We start from the raw sequence: 18318 nt of genomic DNA, 5'->3' as shown, positions 1-18318 counted from the left end.
GCAGATTTCCCGCTCTCCAACAACCAGCGAGCTGCAGCAAGGCACCCATTTGGCGCTTGCAGCACTCAAATGAGGTCTGAACCTGAAAATGGTTCGGGCCTCCTGATGACAGTTGAGTGAGCGGGGCAGTTGCCTCACCCACTTTGCGTTAGTTTTGGGCGGAAGTCCCTACCACTCTATCCCCTCAGTCCCACTTCAGTGGCAAATGGAAAAGTAAATGGGGGAGTGTGGTGCAGAGAGGCTAGTGTAGCACAGCTCTTTCGAAACATGTACTGCAATATAAAAGCACCTTTAAATTGTTGCAGTGCAGACAAAATGTAAATGTAATCTGGAGATATAATTACTCCTAATCACTCACACTGAAAAAGATCAGTGCTTAATATTTCTATAACACTAATATTTTAAAAACATTTACCTATAGTGACAAGCCATAAGGTTTCCCTATTTTTAAGTGGTGTGGCTAAATAGACCCAATTTTGACTCCATATTGTGCTGTAGAGTGTAAACATTTTTTGATCTAAAGTAATACAAATAAAAATACTAAAAACTCTTTGGGATGATAAGCTGAAGGGCCTGTGGAAAATTCCAGGACTTTTTTTTTTAAAAACATCCAGTAGAATAGTCTACTTAGCATTGTTTCTCCAATGATGGAATTGTTCAGAGAGACTCTGGGAACAAAAGGGAATGGGCACACACCTAACAGGAACTTCCTGTGATAAACAGAATTGAACTGCAGGATTCTTATCGGGGACAAACAGCGCTGGCAGGAAACCTTTACTAGAACCTGGGGTCACTAAATATGACATAATTCATCCGTAAAATCAAAATAATTTGTCATATCCAAAGGACTTAAAAAGAAATTCAGAAAATAGTATTTTTTGCACTGAAGTTTTACTTGTTTTGTTTTTGAGGAGGGCAGAGGGGGAAAGACGACTACATGGTCCCAATATATAGTGAAATATGTCAATTTATTTTTCTGAATTCAACCTCATTATGGTTTCAGCGTTGCATGAATTTTATGCACTCCTGAAACAAGTAATGAGTTTATAGCACTTTAAAACCAAAGAAAATAGAACCAAAACACTTCCAGTGAAGGGCTTATACCAGTTCAAATTAAATTACAGAAATATGGATTAAGTTTTTAATGTGACAATGCATGGTTTGCATTGTAATTTGCCTTTTGCTCTGCAAGCTTGTGTAACCTAAGTGCTGAATGTAAGAGTTAACTGACTCTTCAATCATGAAAAGAAGAACAGATGTTACATTACCTGTGCATAAATTCTAAAAGTGTAGCACTCTGCTACTAAGCAATTCCTTTTCTATAAGACCTAGAATTATGACTGACCGTAATGGTTTCTACAATTTCTGTAAACACTCCGTAAAAATGTTGGCATCTCTTACAATACAAAAATAACTGGAATTCATGATTCAGCAAGTCCTATTTTTTCTTTTATATAGTTATTATCTTTCCATGCTAGTTATTCTCCATTTTCAAGTCCACTTGGCCTGCAGAGCTCTGCTGCTTAAAGGGTAGAACTTTGGCCTGCTACCAGTGACCACTGTAGCCACCTGCCAGGAGTTGGTAGGTATCAGTAGGTTTGACCCTCCCTTGAGACTCTCTCTCCTCTCTGAGGGAAATCCCACGGCCTTTATTCAATGCAGATTGGGAACAAAACAGGTTACCCTCAATTCACTCTACAGTAGTTAGCATTAGCACTCTGACACTCATGAGCCACTTTACCATCCTGTTTTAACCCCAGGTTTACCTGTAGTATTGCCGTAATATTGGAAAGTCTCCCTGGTTGTGTTAAGTTCTGTAATATAGTATGGGTGATAAACCAGAAATTATATTTCTTTCCATAAAATATTTTTAATAACATAATCTTTGCAAACCTTTGTCAGTTCCTTAAAGACAACCTGCATAGTAAGAACATAAGAACATAAGAAATAGGAGCAGGAGTAGGCCAATCGGCCCCTCGAGCCTGCTCCGCCATTCAATAAGATCATGGCTGATCTGATCCCAACCTCAAATCTAAATTCATGTCCAATTTCCTGCCCGCTCCCCGTAACCCCTAATTCCCTTTACTTCTAGGAAACGGTCTATTTCTGTTTTAAATTTATTTAATGATGTAGCTTCCAGAGCTTCCTGGGGCAGCAAATTCCACAGACCTACTACCCTCTGAGTGAAGAAGTTTCTCCTCATCTCAGTTTTGAAAGAGCAGCCCCTTATTCTAAGATTATGCCCCCTAGTTCTAGTTTCACCCATCCTTGGGAACATCCTTACCGCATCCACCCGATCAAGCCCCTTCACAATCTTATATGTTTCAATAAGATCGCCTCTCATTCTTCTGAACTCCAATGAGGAGAGTCCCAATCTACTCAACCTCTCCTCATATGTCTACCCCCTCATCCCCGGGATTAACCGAGTGAACCTTCTTTGTACTGCCTCGAGAGCAAGTATGTCTTTTCTTAAGTATGGACACCAAAACTGTATGCAGTATTCCAGGTGCGGTCTCACCAATACCTTATATAACTGCAGCAATACCTCCCTGTTTTTATATTCTATCCCCCTAGCAATAAAAGCCAACATTCCGTTGGGCTTCTTGATCACCTGCTGCACCTGCATACTAACTTTTTGATTTTCTTGCACTCGGACCCCCAGATCCCTTTGTACTGCAGTACTTTCCAGTTTCTCGCCATTAAGATAATAACTTGCTCTCTGATTTTTCCTGCCAAAGTGCATAACCTCACATTTTCCAATATTGTATTGCATCTGCCAAATCTCCGCCCACTCACCCAGCCTGTCTATATCCCCTTGTAGGTTTTTTATGTCCTCCTCACTCTCTACTTTCCCTCCCATCTTTGTATCATCTGCAAACTTTGATATGTTACACTCGGTCCCCTCCTCCAAATCGTTAATATAGATTGTAAAGAGTTGGGGACCCAGCACCGACCCCTGCGGAACACCACTGGCTACTGGTTGCCAGTCCGAGAATGAACCATTTATCCCAACTCTCAGCTTCCTGTTAGATAACCAATCCTCCACCCATGCCAGAATATTACCCCCAATCCAGTGATTCTTTATCTTGAGCAATAATCTTTTATGTGGCACCTTGTCGAGTGCCTTCTGGAAGTCTAAATACACTACGTCCACTGGTTCCCCTTTATCCACCCTGTACGTTATGTCCTCAAAGAACTCAAGCAAATTTGTCAGACATGACTTCCCCTTCATAAAGCCATGCTGACTTTGACCTATTAAATTATGTTTATCCAAATGCTCCGCTACTGTCTCCTCAATAATAGACTCCAAAATTTTACCCACCACAGATGTCAGGCTAACTGGTCTATAATTTCCAGCCTTCTGCCTACTACCCTTTTTAAATAAGGGTGTTACATTAGCAGTTTTCCAATCTGCCGGGACCTTTGCTGAGTCCAGAGAATTTTGGAAAATTATCACCAAAGCATCCACAATCCCTACTGCCACTTCCCTCAAGACCCTAGGATGTAAGCCATCAGGTCCAGGGGATTTATCTGCCTTGAGTCCCATTAATTTACTGAGTACCAATTCCTTAGTGATTTTAATCGTATTTAGCTCCTCCCCCCCTAGAGCCCCCTGTTTGTCCAGTTTTGGGATATTCTTAGTGTCCTCTACCGTAAAGACTGAAACAAAATATTTGTTCAGCATTTTTGTCATCTCCATGTTTCCCACCATTAATTTTCCGGTCTCATCCTCTAAGGGACCTACGTTTGCCTTAGCCACCCTTTTTCTTTTTATATAACTATAGAAACTCTTGCTATCTGTTTTTATATTTTTTGCTAATTTATTTTCATAATCTATCTTCCCTTTCTTAATCAATCCCTTAGTTACTTCTTGCTGTCTTTTGAAGACTTCCCAATCTTCTATCCTCCCACTAAGTTTGGCTACCTTATATGTCCTTGTTTTTAGTCGGATACTATCCTTAATTTCTTTACTTAGCCATGGATGGCTGTCATTTCTTTTACACCCTTTTTTCCTCAGTGGAATATATATTTTTTGAAAGTTGTAAAATAACTCCTTAAATGAACACCACTGCTCATGTACTGTCTTACCCTTTAATCTATTTTCCCAGTCCACTTTAATCAATTCCGCTCTCATACCATCATAGTCTCCTTTAATCAAGCTCAGTACGCTTGTTTGAGAACCAACCTTCTCACCCTCTAATTGGATATGGAATGTAACCATGTTATGGTCACTCATTCCAAGGGGATCCTTAACTAGGACATTATTAATTAATCCTGGCTCATTACACAGGACCAGGTCCAAGGTTGCCTGCCCCCTTGTAGGATCAGTTACATACTGCTCAAGAAATCCATCCCTAATACACTCAATAAACTCTTCCTCAAGGCTGCCCTGCCCAAATAGTGCAGCAAGTACCTTTTTATGAATGCATAATATCACCTTCATGTTGCTTGTAGCCTTAGTATCATGTGAAGACATCCAGGACAAGCAGATACACCAATTACTACGTCTCAGGGACTGAAAGAGCTGTATCTTAATTTTACTGTCCACAGCTCTGTACCATAGTATAATATAATATTCAAATCAGGGATGCACAAACTCAGTTAGCAACAAATTTATCTTAGTTTGCACTTTTATAATACTCATAAAACAAAATGTAAACGTTAAAAAAGTGTACTGCATATAAATTACATTTCCTTCCTAAATACTAACTACCTAACCTGGCTTGTCAGGGTGAAACACTCTCGGAGATCTGTTTTGACACAGCACTCACACCAGCATTTCACAGGAAATTGTCTCAGCGGATCCAGACGGATGCCTGGCCTTGAACATTTAGAATGACTTACTTCAGAGATGTTTTTGTCGGTCTCCTTTCGTTTTTCCTCCAGCTTCCTTTCAATACCCACAATTCCTACAGCCCTCACTCGTCCTGCCTGTAAAAATAGGAAGCTCTTGTTAATTTCACACCACAAGCGATGCATCTTATATTCAATTGTTTTGTTCTCTTGCAAACACAAATACTTCCTACTACATACGATTGTTAAAAGGTCCCACAGGAAATGAACTTTGAAGGGAAGTCAGTTATTTTTACTAACAGTTGCTGAGACCTCAGTCTGGCTGTTTTGTCTTTTTTTGTCCCTTTTTAAAATGTATTCATCTTTCCTTCTGCTACACACCATTCCCTGACTGGGAGGGCTGACAGGCAAACTGCTCCTCACCCTCCAGCAACATTGCTCTTGTGTCAGTGACTCTAGGCGATTTTTCTTGCCTAAAGGAAGTACAAAACCTATGCTTTGCATTTTTCCTCATTGGCACAATTGAAATTAAGAACTCATTCTGTGTAAAGCAATATGACAAACAGAATTGCAGCATATCGACACTAAGTTGTGCGAGTGTTCAGACAAGATTATGAATATTGCACTAAGAAGGCTAGTAGTTTAAAGGGGCAATTTTCAATAGCAACCACAGGTCATTAACAGAAAAAGTTGCTGACAGACATCTTGAGACTACACATGAAAAGTGAGGTGCTTCAAATATACTTTTTAGACACAAGGCTTATGCATGGAATGAAATTTCAAAAGTTTTCATTTTTAATATACAGTCTACTCCTGATAACTTTGTTTTCTTGCAATAAAAAAATTGAATCATCCAATAATTTGAACTAAGCAACATAAATGACACAGTAAAGTGGTAATTCTGTACTAAAAATTTGAATCATCAAATAACTTGAATTAAGAGGAGTAGACTGTATGTGGGAGATTTTAACCCTATCTACCTGGCAAAAACCAGGCGGTTGGGATGTTAAAATCGCCCAGGTTACTTAACTGCCAGAAAGCTGCCAGGAACTCACAAATTTTAACTTGCTCTACTGAGTAGGCGGCAAGGACACCTACATAAAGCCGTCAGGTTACTTCTTTACATTCGCATGTTATCGGGCCTTGAGTGCAATTTTAACTGGTGGCTTGAGCAGGGAAGCCGTTGTAGTTTTCCCGCAAGATGAAGACAGCAGGAAGAGGAGCAGAGGCCAGAAGAGCCCCAAACAGGTATGTTTCTTTAAAAAAAAACTTTCCTTGTGCGATCAGGAGGAGCAGGAGAGCTTATCCAGGCCCCACAAGGAAAACTTAGGCCTCCCCTTCCTGAATGCAAGACCCAAACGAGATGGCCCTGGCAGGCTATATCCAGGCCGCGCAATTTTCCGCCACTTCTCATCTGTGCCCAGCGGGAAGTTGGCTGGCAGGATTTAAATTAGGCCCAGCTGTTAAAATCGGCATTCTGCCGCTGTGGGCGGGAAATTAACTCGCCAGCGCAGTTTCCCACCGGAAACCTGCTGCCAATTAAAATCCATGATGTGGAGATGCCGGTGATGGACTGGGGTGGACAAATGTAAGGAATCTTACAACACCAGGTTATAGTCCAACAAATTTATTTTAAAATCACAAGCTTTCGGAGATTATCCCCTTCGTCAGATGAATGAGTGAAAAGGTTCTCAAATCGCATATCTTATACTATGTTGGGACAGCATCACACCAATCAAAAGGTGTCGTTGTTATTCAAACAGGCCAGTCACGAAGAACAGCACGTCCCAGTACACTGGATATACATTGTGTCGATTACACAGGCAGGCAGAAAGAAACTCAAAATGGCAGAGAGAGAGAGAGAGAATTTTAAAAAACATATAATTTTTTCCCCCTTTTTGCTGGTGGGGTTACGTGTAGCGTGACATGAACCCAAGATCCCGGTTGAGGCCGTCCTCATGGGTGCGGAACTCTGCAAGACATGCCAGATCATCGACACGGATACCACCATCACACGAGAGGACACCACCCACCAGGTACATGGTTCATACTCCTGTGACTCGGCCAACGTTGTCTACCTCATACGTTGCAGGAAAGGATGCCCCGGAGCATGGTACATTGGCGAGACCATGCAGACACTGCGACAACGGATGAACGGACACCGCGCAACAATCGCCAGACAGGAGGGTTCCCTCCCAGTCGGGGAACACTTTAGTAGTCAAGGACATTCAGCCACCGATCTTCGGGTAAGCGTTCTCCAAGGCGGCCTTCGAGACACACGACAACGCAAAATCGTCGAGCAGAAGTTGATAGCCAAGTTCCGCACCCATGAGGACGGCCTCAACCGGGATCTTGGGTTCATGTCACGCTACACGTAACCCCACCAGCAAAAAGGGGGGAAAAAAATTATATGTTTTTTAAAATTCTCTCTCTCTCTCTCTCTGCCATTTTGAGTTTCTTTCTGCCTGCCTGTGTAATCGACACAATGTATATCCAGTGTACTGGGACGTGCTGTTCTCCGTGACTGGCCTGTTTGAATAACAACGACACCTTTTGATTGGTGTGATGCTGTCCCAACATAGTATAAGATATGCGATTTGAGAACCTTTTCACTCATTCATCTGACGAAGGGGATAATCTCCGAAAGCTTGTGATTTTAAAATAAATTTGTTGGACTATAACCTGGTGTTGTAGAATTAAAATCCAGGCCTATATGCTTGCACACCAGCACACGGAATCTTACAGCACGGAAGGAGGCCATTTGGTCCATCATGCCTGTGCCTGCACTTTGAAAGAACTATCCAATTAGTCCCACTCCCCTGTTCTTGCCCCATAGCCCTGCAGATGTTTCCTTTTTAAGCATATAGCTACTTCCCGTGGCATTGCTCATACCAAGTCATCATAGACAGGTTGGGCCAAATGCCCTGTTTCTGTACTGTAGACTTTATATAAGTCTGATGATATTCTGTTTAATAACTACAGAAATGTTATTCCAAGTAATGCACAATGCATTATTCTGTTGAATTGAAGCTTCCTGCCTTTAATGCTACAAAGTCTTCACACAGAGAGTTGTGAGGTTGTGGGAATCAGTTCCAGGGTTAGCGCTTGAGGCAGAAACTATATCAACATTCAAGATTAGATTGGATGGGTGGATGAAGGAAAAATGGTTGAAGGGATATGGGAACAGGGTGGGCAAATGTGATTGCAACTATTTGCTCAGATGGAGGGTAAACGCCGACACGGATGTTTCACTTGGGACTTGGGACGTTTTACTACGTTAAAGGCGCTACATAAATGCAAGTTATTATTGTTGCCAAATGGCCTGAACCATTAAATATTCTTTTAATACATAAATAAAAAATGTGGCTAACTGCATTTATAATAAATAATTTATATATGAAAAAAATGTGTACATTTATACATAAACTATTCATATGTAAACATTTGTACATGTATGTCAATTAATTTCAATTATGTACTTACTAAAATCTTAAAAGGTCCTCTCTCACAGCTTTAAAAGTCCTAATTGAAATAAGATTGGGCAGTTCCAACCAGGTTGCTAGTGGGTGTATCTAAGTGGGTCATTTAACCCATCATTATTAATTGCTCAAGCCCAGCATATATATATATATATAATATATATATATATATAAAAAGACATCTATGCTGTTTAAATTGTCTTTAACTATTAATACAGTACTGGTAAACATTTTTAAAACAGTTTTGTAGTTCTTTTCCCCCAGTTTCAATTATTTTACACCCCTGCTCCACACAACCATTACAGTTCAAAATCAAAGAGCGTGCGGTGGGAAAGTAGGTGGTGCACTGTTTTCTCACTTTTAGGAAGTTAGATCAAACCTAGCCCAGAGAGATGGGACAAAGGTTCTTTCTCTTGCAGATGCAAAAGGCTCTAATTGAAATGACCCAGTTCCTAATGGATGTGACTACACAGAACTGAAGTATCTATAATTATCAATTTCACAAGGATGACTGGTGTTGAAACAGGGGTCATCTGAGGTCGAAATGAAGGTACGCTATCGAAACAGGGTATACAGAGTTTTAACGTTGCATCTGGCCAAAGCTATCATAGACCTGAGAATGCTTTCATGCTGATAATGGACACAAAAAGTGCAAAATCGATCAACACTTGCCAGTTCAATGAGCAAAAAAAACCCCTGGGTTTCCTCTCCTTCCCGACCACCACCCCTCACCCCAACATTTTTAAAAAATCTGCTACAAAAAAAGGGCAAAGAAGCAGGTAGCACAAATGGGGAATGGGTGTAGCACAGCAGGGGAATACTAGACAATGGTGGATTCAGGCAGATCTATATCACAGCCCATACATTTAGCTACATTAAACTTTTTGAACGATCACAATAAATCAAGGAAGAGGTTCTCACATTAATACCTACTTGTGATCTACTGGATGACTGCATAGGCTGCGATACTGAAATACGCTCCCAACGCTTTTGCAACAATTCTTCTGAAAGTCGTCTGTAAAACTTTAAAATCAATGTTAAACATTGAACACCACTGTTCATATCCATAGCTTCGCTAATGTTATTCTCAGACATCCAATAGCAATCATAAAATTTTCAATTTGAACTATTATAACACAATTACAACAACAACTTGCATTTATATAGCACCTTTAACATAGTAAAGCAACCCAAGACACTTAAATTACAGTGCACTTGGAGGTTTGAATATACCTTACAAAGCCATTCAGAAATATTAACAAAATACACACCAGGAGCTCCCCAGATTAATCCCCAGTATTAGTCAATCTCACCGTGCAACAGAACTGATTTTTTTTTTAAACTTATGCTGGAAAGAGACTGAGTGTGGATGCTGGGTAAGGGCAGGATTGGTGCTGGCAGTGATTTTTCGCCATGGTTAAATGGCCTGCTAATACTCACTCTTTAAGGGATATGGGCCAAAGACAGGTATATGGAGCTAGATCACAGATCAGCCATGATCTTATCAAATGGCGGAGCAGGCACGAGGGGCTGAATGGCCTACTCCTGTTCCTATGTTCAAGTTCACATATAAACAAAGTGGCAACATGGGTGGAGTGAAGCTATCAGTTAACTGTATTCCGGCAAGAATCAGCACATTCAGGATGGGATGCCAGAAAGAGAGAAAATTGTGGAGAGTAAAATATTAATCACACACACACACACACACACACACACACACACACACACGAGCTTATCCACCATTGTCCAGCACTAGTTTGAACCTTGAATTTAATAGGGTTCATTCTATCAGAACAAACGGAGACTCAGCTGTCCAACAGATTTTAATTTCCAATATGAACTTCAAACTGGGACAGAAAACAATCTTACATTAGTTGTTTTAATATTTTTCATACAAGTGTCTGCCATTACTGTGCTGGGGTGGTGCTGTTTTAGAAGTGCAGTACTGGCTAATAAAAATGTCAAAAAATAAGAAATCAGAAACGTATAATTTTAAGGATTACCAAGGGGTATGACACATCGGTGGGAAAATGGAGTTGAAATACAGATCAGCCATGATCCAATACAATGACATAACAGGCTCGAGGAGCTGAATGGCCTACTCCTGTTCCTATGTTTCTCTTATCTGCTTTCAATTTTAAATCATTACATATGGGGCGATTTTAACGATACCACCAGGATGTTACCAGGGCTGGAGCGCTTCAGCTATGAAGAGAGACTGGGAAGATTGGGTTTGTTTTCCTTGGAGCAGAGGAGGCTGAGGGGGGACATGATTGAGGTGTACAAAATTATGAGGGGCACAGATAGGATGGATACTAAGGAGCTTTTTCCCTTCGTTGAGGGTACTATAACAAGGGGACATAGATTCAAGGTAAAAGGCGGGAGGTTTAGAGGGGATTTGAGAAAGAACTTTTTCACCCAGAGGGTGGTTGGAGTCTGGAACTCACTGCCTGAAAGGGTTGTGGAGGCAGGAACCCTCACAACATTCAAGAAGCATTTGGATGAGCACTTGAAATGCCATAGCATACAAGGCTACGGACCAAATGCTGGAATATGGGATTAGAGTAGTCAGGGCTGATGGCCGGCGCGGACACGATGGGCCGAAGGGCCTCTATCCGTGCTGTATAACTCTATGAATGGCGCGGTCGGGGGAGGGAGTTTCAGATGGTAATGGGGTCATGCCACATTCCCGCCTCCCCCCGATCTTAACTCACCTCAGAACAGGCCCAGGCAGGCGGAAACCTACTTTCTATTCAAAAGTTGCGGCCTGATGATGGCATCGGTACCGCAACGCCATTTTAACTATAAAATTCTGGAGGCCACATGGGGGCAAACCAGACAGCAGGACTAAGTGGAGAGGCCAGAAAAATCCATGGTAACTATTTAAGTTTAACTGTCTAGGAATTCCTGGTGGGCCGGGAGTGCTCATCCAGGCTCACAACAAGTCCATGAGCCTCCCCAGGCCCGGCCTTGCCTCTCCATCCTAGTGCTGGCATTGCCTGTGGATCCTGTCCCCCCCCCCACCCACAACACTAACTTCATGCTGGGGATCATTCACTTGGGTCCCCAGCATCATTGAGTGTCGTATCCGACGTCACTCCTGCTAGGAGACAGTGTTGCGCTATTTAAATGAGGCCCAGGAGTTAAAATGACCTGGACCTCAGGCTGAAGTCTCCACCACAGTGTCCCTCCCGCCCTGTCCCCCACACGCACCCAGTGTTAAAAATCAACCCTTTAATCTCTGTTTGATCTTTCCAGACACAATTTGGTTCTTGTGGGGGCAAGATCAGAAATAATAACTTGTGTAACGGCATGCCTTTGTATTGAAACTGAAAGGCAAATCCTTCATCACTTCTGCTGGGCACAAAGAATGAAATTTTGGACATGTGATGGTCATTACATTATATTTGTAGCCCAACATCACAATAATTAGAAAAAAATATGTTGAAAAACTTTAGTGATTACAAGGTTTCATTTCAACAGCAAATTAAACAGTACTGCTCCTATAATGAAGAAGAATTCCTATAACCACAGCTAATGAACACTGTTCCTAATGAGTAATATGGTAAATCAGCCGCAAAGAAAAAGCTCTTTGCAATGTACACTAGATAACAAGTATACTCCGCTATTAGCTTCAAACACTCTGCTGTCAAAGGAAGATTAGTGCAGACAGAGGCTCCCTGTGCTTAACACACTACAGTCTTGTCAAATTGTGCTTTTATATTGCCATGCCAGTTTTGGGATTTGTGCTACACTGCCACTCTCCCTCCATGTACTTTTTCCATCTGGTGCGCAGAGGCAGCGAGTCTGTTGATAGTTCACAAGACCCATAAAAAAAAGAGGTTTCTGTTGCCACTGTCAATGTCAAGCAGGATCCATTTCTAGAGGAATAGAATAGGAAAGCAGGGAGGTAATGTTAAATGTATATAGAACCTTGGTTAGTCTACACTTGGGAGTACTGGTCTCTATACTACAAAAAGGACATTGAAGCACCGACGAGGGTGCAGAGAACATTTACTGGGATGTTGCGAGGATGGAACTCTCAGGCAAGATTGAGCAGGCTGGGGGCTCTTTTCCCTGGAAAAGAGAAGAGTAAGAGGAAAGTTGATAGATGTCTTTAAAATTTTGAAGGGGTTCACTAGAGTGGACGTGGAGAAACTGTTTCCACTTGCGGACGAAGCCAGAATAAGGTGGCATAAATACAAGATAGTCACTAGCAGATCAAATAACAAATTTAGAAGGAATTTCTTTACACAGAGTGGTGAGAATGTGTAATTCACTGCCATGTGGTTGAAGCAAATATCACTGATGGATTTAAGAGGAAGCTTGATACAAACATGTGTCTAGAACTATTAAGAGGGTTGAGGTCTAGTGATATTAAAGGGGCAGAGGATCTGATAGTATAGAGTGGGAAGGGGAGTAGCAGAATCATTCCGTCCCCGCTCACTGATAAACTAACAAATGTTAATTCATTAAAACACAGCACACTTCAACAGTATTAGCTGAAAGGGGACGGAATGATTCTGCTACTCCCCTTCCCACTCTATACTATCAGATCCTCTGCCCCTTTAATATCACTAGACCTCAACCCTCTTAATAGTTCTAGACACGTTTGTATCAAGCTCCCTCTTAAATCCATCAGTGATATTTGCTTCAACCATATGGCAGTGAATTACACATTCTCACCACTCTGAAAGTATGTGGGAAAATACAGTAAAAGCGCAGTAAGACTGATTGAGAGGAAGGGTGAGGTGGAGGATGATGGTTTTAGACCAGTTTTGGCATTTGAGGAGCTCGGAAAGAGAGAGAAGCCTGAATCGTGAGCCTGAATGGGATATTGGGGACAGGAAATGAAAAATGCTAGAAGGCAGTTTCCTAGCAGTCAGCCAAGAACTGGCCATTAGTTCCAGGGAAATCAAGGTTGTGTCAGGCAAGTGAGATGTTTGGACCCAAGTGAGTTGTTTAGAAATTTTAAAATATGGTTATAAAATCATCTAGCTTAAAAAAGAGCACTGGAGAGTAAGCCAGCTAGACGCAGCTGAAAAACGCAGGGCAGGTAGATGCAGCAGTTGAGAAATGCAAGCTATGGAAATGTAACTGAAAAACGAGAGCCAGTTAGGCACCAATTGCAAAACATGAGCAAGGGGAGACAGTTAGGAGGATCATGGCTGTGAGTCAGTCATGTGGGAACAATAAGAGGTTGGGAAGAAATATGGAAATATATGCAACACAGAAGAGTTAATGTGACATAAAAGTGTTCTAGAATGTAAGTGTTACAGATAGAGGAAGTGCACAGTATTATGAAACATAAAAAGAGCCGTAAATCCTGTCTGGCTGTGTGGATGGACTGCTCGCTAAATACCACAATTACCAAATGAGGTTCTTAGGTGTGCTGATTAGGTGAAAATAACTAACTCTAAGTGATAATAATTACAAACTGGAAACAAGCACAATCTCAGGTGGATTTCAAAATCTTAATCTTAAACTAAACTAGTCCTTCAGGCTTTTGTAGTTGTTAACGACTGAACTGTCTTTGACATTTTTGTGATCTTCACTTCATAGATATGGAAACTGGTTTTATGTATATTTTTTAAACACAATATTGTAAAAAGGAATCAGAAAAATATACAAATCACAGACTTGAAAAATATTTTTCTCCTCCACTTTTGGAAACCGCACAACCATTTCTTCTATGGAAACAACAATCTAGCCTCTCACAATGCTGGTCTGTAACCACCAAAGTGGTATACGATCCTTTTCTAAAATAACCAACAATGAAACACTGGGGCAACCAAAAACAAAATATTTCTTTAAAGATTGAAGCTTAAAGCAGGCATGGACCAGCAGGGGGGGGGGGCGGGGGTTGAACCAGCGCTTTTCAGTTTACGAGACTGACGTACTTCCAATTGGCCAATGCACCAAGAAATTTATGAGCATGCTTTTGGGCGACTTGTTCTTTCACCTTTTTCTCCCTCACCCTGGGATTCACCATTACAGTCTGACAACCCAACAGAGATTTGGAATTTGCAATGCATGATAATCATGTCTATGAAATTGAACCCTACCATCCAGTGACTGCTTGATCACTAACCACAGAATATATTTTTATTTAATTGGTGAAACCCTCTTTAAAGCGTGAACAAATACAAAATGAAAAATCAGTGGATTGCTTTACACAACATTTTAACAGTCAATGTTATGGTTACCTCAATCTGTCCATGTTCCTTGAAAGACAGTTTGATGTAAGAGTACTTGCTACCCTGATATGGGCCAGGTTCTTTGTTGGGAGGAACTGGTTGAAGATGAACGACTATTTTGGCACTGCAAACAAAATAAAAGGGATTGATTTTAGACATTCACTTGATCAAGTACAAAGTGTAGTGTTATAAATGCACATGCTCTACAGACAACAGATGTTCTCAATGACATCCCTTCATCTAAATTTAGCCAGAAAATTACATAATTCAATGAGGGCTTAAAGAACAATTTCCCCAATTCTGATTCCTCAGTCTGTGTTGGTTGTCTCTAGAAACAAAAAATGCTCAATGATGTTGGGCATTCCTCCAAAAGGAAGAAAAAAATAGACTGCAAGCCTTGTAACAAGTAGTTACAGGGTGATAATGAAAGAGTGTTCGAAGTATGTTATTTGCCCACTCTCCTCGGCATAGAACGGATGTGACATAGAAGGGGCATGGGATGGGAACAACTGATATTAACCATGAATTAAAAGGAGAAAAGTAAGGATGTAGAGCTGAGAATTCCTTTGCTTCCAGTGTGGTCCTGGTGGCAGCAGGAAAAAAAACACACAAACCATAAGCTATAGAAGTTTACAGCACAGAACAAGGTCAGTCAACCGATCCTATCTGTGCCCGCTCGTTGCTAGATGAATCCAAAACTAATCCCACTGTCCCCCTCCCTTCCTATAGCCCACTATGTTCCTCTGCTTAAAATATTTATCCAATTTTCCCTTAAAAGATGCAATGGTGTCTGCCTCAACCACTCCCTGTGTCAATTCACTCCTTGCTCCAACAGTCCTCTGCACAAAGAAATGTCTTTTGACGTCTCTCTCAATCCAAATTCACAAAAGCAGGCATAGTAAACCTGATCAGTCTCCCAACCATAGAAACATAGAAATTTACGGCACAGGAGGAGGCCATTCTGCCTATTGTGTCTGTGCCGGCTAAAAAAGCTATTCCAGCCTAATCCCACTTTCCAGCTCTTGGTCCGTAGCCTTGTAGGTTACAGACCAAGCACCTTTTAAATGCAATGAAGGTTTCTGCCTCTACCACCCTTTCAGGCAGTGAGTTTCAGACCCCTACCGCCCTCTGAGTAAAAACATTTTTCCTCAGCTCCCCTCTAATCCTTCTACCAATTACTTTAAATCCATGCCCTCTGGTTATTGACCCCTTTGCTATGGGAAATAGAGTGAATAGGAAGGACCTATCTACGCCCCTCATAATTTTATACACATCAATTAAATCTCCCCTCAGCTCCTCTGTTCCAAAGAAAACAACCCCAGCCTGCCAATTTTTCCTCATAGCTAAAATTCTCCAGTCCTGGCAACATCCTTGTAAATCTCCTCTGTACCCCTCTCGTGCAATCACACCTTTCCTGTAATGTGGTGACCAGAACTGTACGCAGTACTCTAGCTGTGGCCTAACTAGAGTTTTATACAGTTCCAGCATAGTCTCCCTGCTCTTATATTCTATACCTCGGCTAAAAAAGGCAAATATCCCGTATGCCTTCTTAACCACCTTATTTACTTGCCCTATCTTCAGGGATCTGTGGACATGCACTCCAAGGTCCCTCTCTTCCTCTACACTTCTCAGCATCCCCATTTATTGTGTACACCCTTGCCTTGTTTGCCCTCCCCAAATGCATGACCTCATACTTCTCTGGATTGAATTTCATTTGCCACCTTTCTGCCCACCTGACCAGTTCATTGATATTTTCTTGCAGTCTACAACTTTCCTCCTCACTATCAACCACACAGCCAATTTTAGTATCATCTGCAAACTTCTTAATCATGCCCCCTACATTTAAGTCTAAATCATTGATATATATACCACAAAAAGCAAGGGACTTAGTATTGAGCCCTGTGGAGCCCCACTGGAAACAGCCTTCCAGTCACAAAAACACCCGACCATTATTCTTTGCTTCCTGCCACTGAGCCAATTTTGGATCCAACTTGCCACTTTCCCTTGGATCCCATGGGCTTTTACTTTTCTGACCAGTCTGCCATCTGGGACCTTGTCAAAAGCCTTGCTAAAATCCACGTAGGCTACATCAAATGCACTACCCTCATCGACCCTCCTCAAAGAATTCAATCAAGTTAGTCAGACACGACCTCCTCTTAACAAATCCATGCTAACTGTCCTTGTTTAATCCGTGCCTTTCTAAATGATGATTAATAATGTATCCAGGAGCATTAGCAATCACTCGTTGATTCCCATCTTTGATGTTGTAGGTAAACCTCCCGACAACATTACTCCACACCTTGTCTGAAGCATTACAATTGAGGGTTTTACTGCCATATCAGAGATCAGGGATGGGCACAGGTGAACTGCTATTTTCCTCAGTATAAGGCATAAAGATAGGTGAAAAGTATAAGGTATAAGCATAGGTGAAAAGTGTGGTGTATAATTAATTTTAATACCACCAGAACCCTGGCTGTTGAATTCTGGTTGTGTGGTCAGGTTTAGGTAGTAGACTGCCTTGTTTGTGAAACAAATCTGTACTACATGTTTATTGAGCTGCCATTACAATCACTCTCTATCTGTTAACTTTCCTTCAATGTCCCGATCTATAAGCCCCTTAAAGTTCAAAAATAAAGGTTTAAAAATTACTTCCTTTATTGGGTACAAACCCAACAGAATAATGACAAGTCCGAGTGTCGCATTTTTAATTGTACCAAATAAAACTCTTTTATTATGATTGTTTTAAAAACACAAATATTGAAAACCTATAAAGTAGCTTTTTAATATTTAATGTGCTCTTTATTTAGGTTGATGTCAAACAGTTGTTGATGTTACGACTATTATTTTTAAAATACTGGAAAGATAGGGATGCTGTCCACAAATCCTTCACATCTGACTCCGCTGGAAATTATTAAATATCTCAATTCCAGACTTGAACAACAAAGCTGACCACCTGCTGCACTATCAACTTTGCAATGCTGTGTTTTATCAACTTTCCCTCATCTCTCCCTCCTGTTCCAGAAAGTCATCATTAATCTAGGAAAGCCAAAAGATCAACTGCCAAAAGATTGCAGGCCCTTCCCAGAAGAATAATAAACTAAACTCATTAATTACTGTAAAACCTTTGTTAAAGCACACGCTTCCTAGCAAAACAAAAGCTTCAGTTCCTTCTACTGCCAAGAGAAACACACCACACTATCCTTTTAAATATGACAAATATATAAACATAGAATCTCTTAGAAAAACAAATATTACCTGAGTTACTATTCCAAATTGGAAATAATATGTCTGAAAATAAGACAGCCTTTTTCTGGTTTTGATTTCTATCCTCATCATTTCACTATGAAATTCTCATGAATTTCAGGAATTTCCATTACTTTTAAATGGGCCCTTTGAGGCTAGATATAGTCAGATGTCAGATTAGTTCAGATAAAAGTTAAATGCCACATTGATTCCACAGAACTAAGTGCCAATTAGCAAAACCAGAAACAAGAAGCAGACCATACATCCAGTACAATAATACCACATTTCTGAGAGTGGATTTTCCACATGCAGAGGAGCATAAGAAATAGGGGCAGGAGTAGGCCATACGGCCCCTCGAGCCATTCAGTAAGATCATGGCTGATCTTCAACCTCAACTCCACTTTCCCGCCCGATCCCCATATCCCTTGATTCCCTTGGGTCCAAAAATCTATCGATCTCAGTCTTGAATATACTCGACAACGGAGACTCCACAGCCCTCTGGGCTAGAGAATTCCAAAGATTTACCATCCTCTGAGTGAAGAAATTCCTCCTCATCTCAGTCCTAAATCATCCACCCCTTATCCTGAGACTATGGCCCTTCTAGT

General features: G+C 41.1%; 1 protein-coding gene across 2 annotated transcripts in view; it reads right to left on the bottom strand.

Annotated features, from left to right (window-relative positions):
• Positions 1 to 18318, bottom strand: part of vps36 (vacuolar protein sorting 36 homolog) — a 48187-nt gene that overhangs the window by 19384 nt on the left and 10485 nt on the right. Inside the window, exons 4-6 of one of the 2 annotated variants that reach the window (XM_067985877.1) lie at positions 14480 to 14594; positions 9207 to 9296; positions 4846 to 4932 (exon numbers count right to left, since the gene is read on the bottom strand). In XM_067985877.1, coding sequence (XP_067841978.1) covers positions 4846 to 4932; positions 9207 to 9296; positions 14480 to 14594 — 292 coding nt within the window. The remainder of the gene's footprint in view (positions 1 to 4845; positions 4933 to 9206; positions 9297 to 14479; positions 14595 to 18318) is intronic. The other variant, XM_067985878.1, reaches the window with a different exon arrangement.

This window comes from Heptranchias perlo, chromosome 6 (genome assembly GCF_035084215.1).
Source record: "Heptranchias perlo isolate sHepPer1 chromosome 6, sHepPer1.hap1, whole genome shotgun sequence".
NCBI classification, from domain to species: domain Eukaryota; kingdom Metazoa; phylum Chordata; class Chondrichthyes; order Hexanchiformes; family Hexanchidae; genus Heptranchias; species Heptranchias perlo.
This window is presented reverse-complemented; position numbering and strand designations above follow the sequence as displayed.